Source organism: Homalodisca vitripennis, chromosome 8 (genome assembly GCF_021130785.1).
Source record: "Homalodisca vitripennis isolate AUS2020 chromosome 8, UT_GWSS_2.1, whole genome shotgun sequence".
In the NCBI taxonomy this organism is placed as follows: domain Eukaryota; kingdom Metazoa; phylum Arthropoda; class Insecta; order Hemiptera; family Cicadellidae; genus Homalodisca; species Homalodisca vitripennis.
The window spans coordinates 2,456,450-2,469,914 of NC_060214.1; the positions used below are offsets into that span (position 1 = coordinate 2,456,450).

A 13,465-nucleotide genomic window follows, 5' to 3' on the forward strand; every position below is an offset into this window, starting at 1 on the left:
TATTACAAATATAATAAAATATATAACCTGTTTCTAAAGAGATCTCAGAATTGAAAGTGTACAATTATTATAATTATATTTATTATAGTGGTTGAATTTTAACATTGATAATAAACAAAATAAATACATTAAGATAATTTTGTAGCTAACTTATTGTAAATATTTGTATGCAGCGACGTATATAAAAACTAATACATTACGTATAAAATAGTTTAACATATTTAATTAAGTTATGCTGAAACCGCCTCGTTGCACCATGATATTTAAATATTAGTTTGTTATTTTTTCACAATAACTAATATTGTTACGAAAATTTCTCCTTAAAAAGGAATGCAAATTCTTATTTATGAACAATTTTGGAAACATTTAAGGTAAATACGTGGAAAAAGTATTAAGTTGTAAAATGTTCCAATAATGCATGTAATAAAATGAGTATGAATATAAATATTTAAATTACCATTCAAACTAAATAATAGAGATAGTTTAGAACTATTAAACATTAAAATAATGATTTATTTGTATTCAAACTGTACAATAGTTTCACCTTTAAAAGTTGTCTCAATAAGTTATAGAATTTTATGTACTGTACTTAAGTATGTTTTTAAATATTTACTTGACCATTCAATTTACACTTCTTTTGGTTTTATATGTCACCCATAATACGGTGTATGTATAACTTAAATAAACAAAAAGAAACATTATTTATGGAAAACACTAAAATATAAAACTGTAAACACACACTATAACGGGTTTGAGCGTGTACTTTATGCTGAAATTATACTCGTAACAAATAACATTGTGATGACATTAATATTGTACAAAATGTATATACAGCTGTACACAGACAATGGTAGACTGTTAAGACCGGGGCTATAAGCTGGTATGTTGTATCAGAATGTATATACAGCTGTACACAGACAATGGTAGACTGTTAAGACCGGGGCTATAAGCTGGTATGTTGTATCAGAATGTATATACAGCTGTACACAGACAATGGTAAACTGTTAAGACCGGGGCTATAAGCTGGTATGTTGTATCAGAATGTATATACAGCTGTACACAGACAATGGCAGACTGTTAAGACCGGGGCTATAAACTGGTATGTTGTATCAGAATGTTCGGAATTGCGGCATCGTCTCTTGAATTTTTCACACCCCCCAAGAGATAGTCTAAATCGTGACATATCCTGTCCATTACGTCTGCGTCTGTCTCGGTCTCAGTCTCTTCCACGTCACTCTTGTCCTCTTCCTGTCGCTCTGCAGGGCACTCTTCCTCTGCCTTTATCTGAGCAAATAAACATATCATTATACCACTTTAAAATAAATAAATAAAGTGATCATTCTCAATATTTAAGTAATTAAACTAAGTTACATAAAATAATAGTTTCCAAAAGTAATTAAGAAATTATCTTATATATTGTGGTACTATCATTTTGTCTTACAGTGGGGTAATGCTCCATTAAACACCATGTTATTTAACATTCACGATTAAGCGAAAGGCATTTACACTCGAAAAGCGAAAGTAATTGAAGACAGCTTTGTGCATAGAGTATTAATATGTTTCGATCATTTAAGTGTATCATCTAAAATAACACCAAGAACAGGAGCAGACCTTGATGGACTGTACAAATTGAGCTGAACTTGCTAAATCACGGAAATATGGTGAGAAAATCGATATCTTAGTTTTCTTATCATTTAAGTAAAGACCAATTGCCTTACACCATCTATTACAGTCACAATATGACTGATTCATGATAACATTTAGGTTGTGAAAATCATGACAAGAATACAGAGCAGTTGAGTCATCTGCATAGCAAATGATGTATGAATGAATATTGTAAGAAATTTCTTTCGTGTATGATGAAAATTGGAAAGGGCCCAATTAGTGAATTGCATGTAAAATTAAATTCTCTTAAGGGAAAATTTTAATTTTATATTATATCAGCAAAATTTATTGACATAAAAATTATTTATGAATGTACATATACAGGATGATACACAAAAGTTTGATATAATTCCAGGAAACGATACCATACACACAACTAAGAAAACTAGTTAATAACAAACACGATTTGACCTCTCTCTCGCCATTCGGTATATGTATGCCGTGTGAGTTTTAATTTTTTTTTAAAGTCACCTTTCAAGAAACTTGAGAAAAAATTTTGAATCTTGTGAAATAGTCAAAGATATAATCAGAAAACTTCCAAAACTTTAAGTTACTCACACCAACGGGTTAGACATTATTTTTTTTTTTAAATAACACTTATAACCACTTTTACGTGTTTTGTGCCTGCTAATATTATTGAAGTAGTACCCAGGCCCTAGTATATGTAAACATTATTAACCATATCAAGAAGTAGTCTTAGTTACATAATTCCAGGTTAGAAATACTAGGCTACAGAAATACGCAACAATGTTTTATTATTTTAATATTGCAATTATTATTACTATTAAAACTTATTTAATATTGTATAAAAACTGAATTTCGGATAAAAATATGCTATTGTGTAGACGGATGAAACAATTGAAAAGATTTACTAACCGGCAAAGGATTACTAGCAACTTCGGAGCTGACGATGGACTTGTTGAGGACGGTACACGGCTCCACATCCACGCTGCACACGACCACACTGGGAGTGTCTACCACCACACTGGTGATCACGCAGACTCTTGTGGTGCCGGGGTCTGGTGGAAGAGACAGCTGGAGATCCCCTGGCTCCTTGGTCAACTTGCGAGGACTGCCAGGGTACACCTCCATGTCTACTAGTGGCTGGTGGTGGTACTGCTGCTCATCCTTGGATACCTTCTCGCTCACTGGCCACACATTACGAGTTAGTGTTACTGCTACGAAGACTAATACTAACTCTTGTGGTGCTCCTTGGTCAACTTGCGAGGACTGCCGGGGTACACCTCCATGTCTACTAGTGGCTGGTGGTGGTACTGCTGCTCATCCTTGGATACCTTCTCGCTCACTGGCCACACATTACGAGTTAGTATTACTGCTACCAAGACTAATACTAACTCTTGTGGTGCTCCTTGGTCATCTTGCGAGGACTCATCCAGGGATACCTTCCTCGCTCACTGGCCACACATTACGAGTTAGTCATACTGCTACCAAGACTAATACTAACTCTTGTGGTGCTCCTTAAGGTCATCTGCCTAATACCTTGGATACTCTTCTCGCTCACTGGCCACACATTACGAGGTCTGTCAGGGTACACTGCTACTTAGACTAATACTAACTGGCTTGTGAGTGCTCCTTGGTCATCTTGCTCATCCTTGGATACCTTCTCGCTCACTGGCCACACATTACGAGTTATTGTTCATACTGCTACTTAGACTAATACTAACTCTTGTGGTCCTTGGTCAACTTGCGAGGACTGTCTGGGTACACCTCCATGTCTACTAGTGGCTGGTGGTGGTACTTCAGCTCCACCTTGGATACCTCTACTATCTTACTTGCTACATATTACCTGATACTAATACTAATAAAAAAATGTTAGTGACTAAATTTCTGTAATTCCTTAATAAAATGGCGCTTGTGAGTCAAAGATTCCTAGGAATTGGGATTGTGTTAATGTTTTGTTCTCTTAACACAAATATATAGAACATTTTGTTTATAAAATATATTTAGAAAATTATATACTTTATTGCTACGAGTATTCTCTTCAAATATTTTTCTTATACCTTTACGCATAATTTCCATTTCTATGAAACTGTTGGTATAAAGCAGTTAATTTTACGTTTTTCTTCACTCTTCCTACGTTCCAATATATTGTTTAAGTAATATCTCTGACACTACGCTAATCCAGTATTTCAAATCAAAACGTATTTTGCATATATCATCTAAAAGTCAAGAAAAATTTTAGTTTGAAGCAAGAACTATGCAGAGATACACAAAACAGCAATAACACATTAATTTCACAGACGTACTAGTGGTGAGATGTCTTGTGTCTGGTCAATGTTGATCAGTATAGGGCCGCAGTGAAGGTGTTAGCTACTGTACAGGTTCTATAGGTGTACTATTATTTTACTCTACAGTAGCAATATACAGTAAAGATTACTACCTCGTTTAAGTACCGTCAAGGTATTTAAATATTAGATACCTATAACTAATCCTAAATACATGAATGAGGATCTTTATTAAATACTTTATAAAGTGACTACGATTACTTGTGTGTTATGTGTTTTAATATGACAAGTAACAAGTCTAGTGCCGTACTTGCTCTGCTACAGGGTGTCATACTAACTCGCTGACTTATTTTTCTGTTATGTATGTATGAGATGACATATAAAAAACATTTTATACTTTTAAAAATAAGATTTTCTTAAATAAAATACTTCTTGTAATTACTAAACTGCGTCCAAAGGTAATTAGGATGTTAACAAAATATTTAAAGAGTCAAGTGTGGTACATATAAACACGTATTTGACAATTCTTTTCCTTGTTGAATAATGACAAATTTCAAAAAGATAATTTATGTTTCAATAGCAATACGAGACATTTATGTACGATTTCTTCTTCTTTAATCTTACCATAATGCCTTCAAAAGTAAATAATAGTAATAGTAAAAGCTTTAAAAGTAACTATATAATTCACTACTCTGGTGCATGGTTTTTTGTACACATCACACTAGAATGTTACTTGCAAATCTTCAGCTATGAAAGTTAGTGGTACAGATGTAAAGAGTTTATCACGTTGACTGCGACAGACTAGTAGTTAGGACAGCCGGTTTCACTCAGTATAGAACCTATAATGTGTAAACGTGTTATTATATTTCTTCAATCGTTTCCCTTATTTAGTAGAATTGTTTCAAACAAAGTTGTAAAAAGCAGTCACTCCACCTCGCGTCCATTTCACACAATTTCCCGCAAAAAATTGTACAAATGTTTAACAGTTGCGATTCAGCACTCAAGTAGTCCCAACCCCTGCCATTGTTTCATATAACCTGTCCCGGGTCAAAGGTCATTCTAAACACCGTCCTTGGTACTCGTGGACGTGGTATAATATTGCATTGATGGGTTTTTAAGGATAAAAACCAATAATAAAATTAATAATCCTAGTATTTAATTTTAAGTTTTTTAGATTCCCTATTGTATTTAAAAATACACGTAATAATTCTCAATGTTATGTTATTCAAACAGAACATTTAATAAACTCATTACTACGTACCCTAAACCAATTTTAATTTTTCACTATCGCTGTTTCGCCTTCACTAAAAATTGTCTCATATAATTTGATAAAGTGAATATAAATGCTAGTAGAATCTACATTGTCGTGTTTAAAGCTATTTTTAGGAATGGTTATACGTGTATATTTCTCTGCATTATGAATTTAACACTTGTAAGGTTTAAAAAGCAGCTTACCTGTTGAAAGTTCACTTTTGAAATTCACACCCTTGGACATGTTGAGGCAGATGGAAGACAACGACAAGTTCTCCTTGGTCGCTTCCGTATCCCTAGTCCGGTGACAAGCCGTGGGCGACGACTCCTTGTGTGGCTCGGGTCTCCCACTGTGTGGCGGGGGCTTGTCGTGAGTGTGTGGCGGTGCTCCCTCACACTCCACCTCGGGTTCTTGCTTCGTAAATACTGACATACACATATATGTGTCAATAGTAACGTCACTACTACCTCAATACCAACTGAACTGTCACACAGCTGAAATATGTTCTTCGTGAATAATTGACGATTATTATTTCATTATTAGTTAGGCCTGATTGTATTCAATTGTCTGTTTATATTGTATTAAATCTCTTCGTGGGACACCCTGTATATCATATTTCTATAACCAGGCAGGGTTTTCTATTTGATTACGTTACCACCTCACTATACATAGTGAGTAGAAGATGGACACTTACTGCTCAGAGGGCTGCTGTCCGACTCCGAGCTGAATGCGGGGTTATCAGCGTGCTGCAGCTTGAATGTCCTCAGCACGTGGAGGTGCAGCGGTGACTCGCAGTGCAGAATGTAGCACACGAGCAGAAGAAACCCCTACAGCCACGTACAAACAGTTTAATATCATCGGAGTAGGATGCAGTAACGTACACAAAATAATAAAATATTGAATTACGTTATGAAGTTCTTTACAAAATTTTCATTCTCATACAGTTTAGAAACTTCAATTAGACATTTCATCACTATAACGTACGTTTAACATGCATTTATGTATCTTGCATTACAGCTCTGTATACAGTAATCTAGAGAGCTATTTTATTTCCGAATTTTAGTTTCAATTGTTTTTTCTTACGGAACTCTAAAATTTTCTTAACCATATAATCATAGTGCAAGGAGTGTGATTGATATGTGTACCAATATCTAGTCAGTTTATCCATCTAGCAATGTATGATAACCGTCATTAGCTTTGACTTTTAATATTCTTGAATACAATGTAAATGCTTTGTGAAGAAATTAAAAAGTGCATACCAATTTTCAGGGGTTTTTAACAACAACGTAACAAGACAAATTTAGTTCCTTTTGTAATAACGTGACAACCTACTTTATTTTACTAATTTTGTATCGTGGATGAAGAGACTCATACCAGAATATTTACATAAGACAGGATAATACCATATATAATGTTAGTATTTTTGTTAAATGTAAATAAAATACTTTATGCTCAGGCTTCATCACATCTTTATTTTCATTTCAGACCTGTACGGGTAATCAAAATACGACTAGTGAAATCGACAAAATCTGAAATAGTGTTGTGAATATTTCACTTTTACCAATAAGGCACTGGATAGGCTGAACAAGTATTGACATCTAACTATGGGGTAGTTGATGTACAGGACGCTGGAGCCCGCCATGATAGTGGTGGATCCGAACAGTACAATAACTATTACTTTTTAAAATAACTACGTTTAACGAATAAATGATACAAGTATTATGCATATTTCACTATTACCAATAAGGCACTGGATAGGCTGAACAAGTATTGACATCTGACTGTGGGGTAGTTGATGTACAGGACGCTGGATCCCGCCATGATTGTGGTGGCTCCAAAGACAACGCCCGCTCTGTTCAGAAGTCCTAATCTGGAAAATATAAAATGTGATAAAAAATTAATTGTTGAAAAGATCGGGTAAGGTTGATAATAACATTACACAAGAAAATGACTTACCGTCTCGTTATGGCTTTTTTCGTGTCCACATTTTTTGAGGTCACTAAGCTCCTGAGTCTCTTGGAGACGTGAAAGTGGAGGAAAACGAAGAGGATGATCAGAAGACAACCCGAAGAGAGGCAAGTGTAGAATACTGTCGTTCTGCGCATCAACCACCAGGAGATGACAGGGGCGTCCATAGACACTTGAGCGATGTGGTTGCAGAGCACGACCAGGAGAGGGATTCCTGTAACATAAAGTCTTTAACCTATTGTGGCAACCTGAAGAGAGGCAAATGTAGAATACTGTCGTTCTGCGCATCAACCACCAGGAGATGACAGGGGCGTCCATAGACACTTGAGCGATGTGGTTGCAGAGCACGACCAGGAGAGGGATCCATGTAACATAAAGTGTCTAGCCTAGTGTGGCAACCTGAAGAAAGGCACGTGTAGAATACTGTCGTTTTGCTCATCAACCACCATGAGATGACAGGGGCGTCCATAGACACTTGAGCGATGTGGTTGCAGAGCACGACCAGGAGAGGGATCCATGTAACATAAAGTGTCTAGCCTAGTGTGGCAACCTGAAGAAAGGTACGTGTAGAATACTGTCGTTTTGCTCATCAACCACCAGGAGATGACAGGGGCGTCCATAGACACTTGAGCGATGTGGTTGCAGAGCACGACCAGGAGATGACAGGGTCTTCCATAGACACTTGAGCGATGTGGTTGCAGAGCACGACCAGGAGGGGGACTCCTGAAACATGAAGTGTTTAGCCTAGTGTGGCAACCTGAAGAAATGCAAGTGTAGAATACTGTCGTTCTGCGCATCAACCACCAGGTGATGACAGGGGCGTCCATAGACACTTGAGCGATGTGGTTGCAGAGCACGACCAGGAGAGGGATCCCTGTAACATTAAGTGTTGAGCCTAGTGTGGCAACCTGGAGAATAAATATAGAAGTTACCATTATTATAAAACTGCATTATAATAATTAGTCATAATAACTTCATTCTGAAACATAATTCATGTTACCAGTGAGAAACCAAACTGTGTCAAGCAGCAAATAGAGTATATAGTACATGATTATAACATAGATATAACTGGTTAATGTACAATATAAATAAATAGCAAAATAACTGCACACGTGGGCTTCCAGACAATATTTTATGTAATTCACTTACTCGGTCTTGCCTGACCTGACCGAGTTTGACTTCTACTACAAACCGCACATAAGTAGTCCGATTTCATTTGAGGTAATGCTACCATTTCTATTTTACCTTCTGCGGTCCCACCTATAACGAAACTATTTTCACACACAGTCTGCAGGTTATTGTAGGAACGATGAATAGACTCAAATGTAAGTTAATTGTAGAGTATAAGTAAAAACCGGGCTGAGTGCCAAAAATTAAGAAATTGAGTTTAGTATCAAAATGTGTGCTATAAGCCAACCCCAATCTATATATATAAAAATGAAACTGTTCGTGTGTAACAGCATCACTCACAAACGGCTGGACGGATTCGCCTATTTTTTTTTTTTTAATTTGTTCGTCTTGATCTGTAGGAGGTTATAGGATACTTTTTATCCCTTTCCCGATTCAGGATTCCGCCCCACTGGTTACAGAAATACCCGTAAGAAATGCATTGCAGCAAACATATGTTATTAAGTGAAAGAGTCTTTTCAAATTTTTAATCAGCTGTTCTTTGTAAACATATATAATGCGACAAAAAATATATTTATATATACATTTCTTTACACTTATAATTTTAAAGCATAGAGTAAGCTTAAGAGAAACGACAAATTTTGTTTAAACTGTTTCTGCAATCATAATATATAAAAATGAATGTTTGTGTGTTTGTCCTTTATAGACTCAGAAACTATTGGACCGATCACTATGAAAATTTGTATTTTTCTATGTAGAAGGTTTATACGCAATGCCCATTGATGTAACTAACCACCAGGCTGTACTGCAAGATATAAAAGTTATCAAAGCGCCTGCACATTATAAACTGCAATTACAACACAGTAGTTACGTATATTAAAATATCCAAACACTATTTGAAGGCAAAGCTTAAGAGACGCGTGCGAAGCCGCGGGAAACAGCTAGTACAGTATAAAACCGGGCTATGTCGAGAAAAATCAATAACTCGTTCAAATCCTTGCCGCTAGAATGCACATGGGCTATGTTCAAGGGTGACATCAGTAAAAACCGAGTCAAGTGCCGCGCGCAACACACGCCAGACTACACGTGTTTTGCAGGTTATGTTTGTTGCCACAGGCATTCTAACCACTGTATGAGGAGTGTGTGTTACCGCTTTACATTGTGATTAGATTGAGTTTGTGTTATCCATAATGGATGTGCCTTTAGTATTACCCAAGTGTAATAGACGAGCAAAGGGTGAAGGTCGTTTTAGTGAATTTCAAGCAAAAATGAGGGCTTCAGGGCAAGAGTATATTGGTAATAGCCTAGTAGTTGAAGCAAAGCAACCTCCTCCAGATGAGGTATGTTGGTTATAAGAATTGTATTATGTAGAATTAAGTTGTTTTTTAAACATATGTTAGGTACAACAAACGTTTAGCTCTACTTAATTATGTATCTCATTTAATTAATTAATTTTACGTGTGAAAGAGTAAGCGAACATAAAGGTTATTAGAGACATTATTATAAATATGTCTCTAATGCATTTATGTTTGTTGCAGGTGTCTTGCAAATGCAGATATAAGTGTAATGAGGCCACACTGGAACAAAAGTTAAAATTATTTAATGATTTTTATGACATTGGTGATAATTCAAAACAAAATTAATATTTAATGGGACTTTTAAGTGTTTGTGAAATCAAACGCCGGCGTAATGGGAACTACACAGAATCTGTTGAGAGCCGTAAACAAGCAAATATCTGTTATACTATTCCTAATGGAAAGGGTGAAACTATTCAAGTTTGTAAAAAAACATTCTTAGAGATCCATGGCATTACCAAACGGCGTGTGGAAACTTTAGTGAACGCAAAGAAAAGGGGTGATATCGTGTACACTGAACGTCGAGGTAATAAGAAGCAACATAGAAAGTATACTATAAACGATGAAAATCGTATTATAGAATATATAAACAGCTTACCTAAAGAGGAGAGCCATTACACAAGAGCAAAAAACTCTAAAGAATATTTAAGCCAGGATTTAAACTACAGCAAACTGTTCTTGGCTTTTAAGGAAATATACCCTAACTGTAATATTACTTATAGATTTTACACAGATACGGTAAAAAAAACTTTCCAAAATTAAGATTTCAAAGACCCAGAAAGGACACTTGTGGAACTTGTGACTTGCTGAATAGCAAAATAAAAAATGATCCAGGTCCCAACAAAGCTAAATACAAAAAGGACCTTGAAATTCATCATAGAAAGGCTGAAAAGGCGAGGCTTAAAATGAAAAAAGACCATGAAAATTCACAGAAACCGAATAGCGACACATGTACTATCTCGGTCGACCTTCAGCAGGTATTTTCAATACCAACGTTGTCACACTCACAAATGTACTACCTCCGCCAGCTATCGTGCTACAACCTTGCCATTACTATGGGCGACAACAATCAGTCTTTTATGTTTGTGTGGCATGAGGGTATAACAGGCAGAGGAGCTAATGAAATAGCATCTTGTTTGTTGAAAGGAGTCTTGAACAAAATAACCCACAAAAATAAGTTGATTGTTTGGAGTGACAACTGTGGGGGACAAAATAAAAACAAAATGTTGCTGTTTTTATGGAATTATTTAGTTTGTCGTGTATCTTTGATGAAATTGAACATAAATACCTTGTGTCAGGCCATTCATATCTTTCTTGTGATCGAGACTTTGCGCTCATCGAGAAAAAAAAGAGAGTAAGTAGGTGTGAAGTCCCACTAGACATAGTTCAAATTCTTGTAAGTGCCTCCCACAAAAAGCAATTTTTTGCCTCACTTATGGATGAAGATGATTTTTTTGATTTTAAGGAAAGTAGTAACAATTGTCTGAATACAAAGAAATTGGAAATATCCAAAGTCCAATGGCTAAAAATTATAATAACAAAACCAGGTATAGTATTTGTGAAAAAATCATGGACTGATATTGAAACTTGGGTACCAGTAAGATTAAACGCCGGGGCGGCAAATCACGAATTTGACGTTACCAACGTATTCTGCTCACCCTCCTGAACAAAAAAATATATATAGTACTAGGGGGTGCAAATGACAAATAACATGATTTTAGGGGGTATATTGATAAGTGGTAAAGTTTCTAATGTTTTAATGTTCAGTTTGTGTGCTGTGTCTGGATAATCTGTTTACTTGAATATTATCTGCGGCCAAGACTGATAGCAGCCTGATAGCATACCTGTTATCTGAGTTGTCCGGGGCATAGGTCAGTTCTACACAAGATATCGTGTTCAGTAGGTCGGATTGAGTGAGTGAGTTTACAATGATGAATCAACCATCCACTAGTTCAACCAACCCTAGTGAATTGTGTGTGTCGGAGTGTTTCGTAGGGCACGTAAAGAGCTTACGTTTTAACCGAAACGAAATTATCTCTTTTTTAATAGAACAGGGCATTTTTAAAAATGAGTGTATTTGTTCGTCGTGCGGTCGAGTGGTGTTTTTAAACCGGGAGACTGTGTCGTTTCGTTGTGATAGACCACTTTTTTGTTGCTGCTGTTTAGCTATATCCGCCAACACACTAATGGTAAGTGTTCTCTGTTAATATCCATCTATATATTTGAGTTTTTCATGATTTATTTAGTTTTTAAACTTTACATAATTGCCTTTGCATTACATTTCAATTTATATTATTGATCAGCCCCTCTAGAATTTTATATTTTACTGATAGGTACTATCTCGAGGGATGTTTTTCTTTTATTGACATCAGCGCGGGGCAGCACCTTTGGTGCTGCCCCGCGCTGATGGCCGGAGGCACTCGTAATTAATTTTTTTCTCGAAATTAAGAAAAACATTATTAATTTTGATCAAAATTCTGCTCATTTCTGTAATTTCTCATTTACGTTTGCAAAGATGGCGGCGCAACCGATGACGTCATCACGAGGTTCAATCATTGGCCACAAAAGGTCACGTGACGCTAGACGTGGATGTAGAACATGGAGATATTACTGGAAAGTTATTTAATTTTTTATTTTCTAGAACTTCGTTATTTCTCATTTCCACCCCATCAAACCTTATACTTTTTTTTATATAGGACGATTCCAATAAGTTAAGAACGCAAAACTCGTATTTTTTCCGCCCCGGCGGTTAATATGATAATTACCGAAACTTGGCTTGAAATAAATGTGTTCAAAAAGGTGGTTAAGGAAGAGGACATCTTGCAAAACCTATCCACTTTGCAAACAATAAACCGATTAACTAAAGAAAAAAAAGAAGACCTGAAAAAGATGATACCTTACCTCAAAGAAGAGAACAAAGACTTTTATAATAATTTAACTGCATAAAAGTGTCAGTGTTCCTGACTGTTAACTTTAGTTTAGTGTATAATATACTATCGAGTTTTTGAGTAAAAATTTAAAATAATTAAACTGGTAAAAAATTATAATTGTTTGTCTTTTTAACCTGTATTATTTTTAAACGACATGATGTTTGCTTACTCTTTCATTTTTCTGGTTTTTTAGGAACATTTGTTTGGTACTTAGCCCTCTTTTTACATCAGTAAGTTGTGACATAGCCCGAAGAAAATGTGGCACTTAGCCCGGTTTTTACCTCAGTAAGTTGTGACATACCCCTTTTCAAAAAAAGTCGAATTCAATATTTTTTTTCTTTACTGTTGCCATGGTATATAATGCATTCTTCCACTGATACTATTAGTAGTGATGTATATTTTTTATTTAATATATTATAGTAAAAAAAAAATTCAATTATGACAGTTATATGCAGTTTTTATCGATTATCTCAAAAGTAACTTTTTGGCACTTAGCCCGGTTTTTACTTATACTCTACAATTGTTTACAGTATCTGCTGAATATATCTTATTTATAGTGAGCCGGGGCTCAGTTTGGACAATTTATTTTTGTGTCTTTTATTTTTCCCACCTCGGCCACTCTTCTCAGTCGGTGGGGGAGTCACTCCGTCAAGTATTGATTTTCTGCCTGGCTGGACTGATTGGTCGAGGTCAGCTGGTTGACCTTGACTAGTTTACCGACCACCTGTTCACCGGCACCGGCTACTGTTCGAAGCGGTCATACACGTTCGGAGAAACTACTGTGTTACTGGCTGTTCTCTGCTCGTCCTGATGCCCAAGGCTGGCTAACTCGACTACTTTCGGCAGGGTCCCCGTGAGTACCGTCAACGGAATGGTGCGGCGAGTCTGCCCAATGATAAGAACACTGAAACAAACATTGAA

At 36.0% G+C, this 13,465-nt stretch overlaps 2 protein-coding genes across 2 annotated transcripts in view; both read right to left on the reverse strand.

Moving 5' to 3' along the window:
- Positions 1-350: 350 nt before the first annotated feature.
- On the reverse strand, positions 351-2,821 carry LOC124367214. The gene is made up of 2 exons (XM_046823868.1): positions 2,542-2,821; positions 351-1,284 (listed from the first exon to the last, which is right to left on the reverse strand). Exons 1-2 carry the CDS (start codon positions 2,755-2,757, stop codon positions 1,090-1,092), a joined length of 411 nt encoding a protein of 136 aa, XP_046679824.1. The 5' UTR covers positions 2,758-2,821; the 3' UTR covers positions 351-1,089.
- The window catches only part of LOC124367213, a 63,988-nt gene continuing 53,311 nt past the window's right edge, over positions 2,789-13,465 (reverse strand). Inside the window, exons 21-25 of the mRNA XM_046823867.1 lie at positions 7,120-7,345; positions 6,904-7,033; positions 5,858-5,990; positions 5,367-5,588; positions 2,789-2,971 (exon numbers count right to left, since the gene is read on the reverse strand). Of these exons, the coding sequence (XP_046679823.1) occupies positions 2,859-2,971; positions 5,367-5,588; positions 5,858-5,990; positions 6,904-7,033; positions 7,120-7,345 (824 nt within the window). The 3' untranslated portion in view covers positions 2,789-2,858. The remainder of the gene's footprint in view (positions 2,972-5,366; positions 5,589-5,857; positions 5,991-6,903; positions 7,034-7,119; positions 7,346-13,465) is intronic.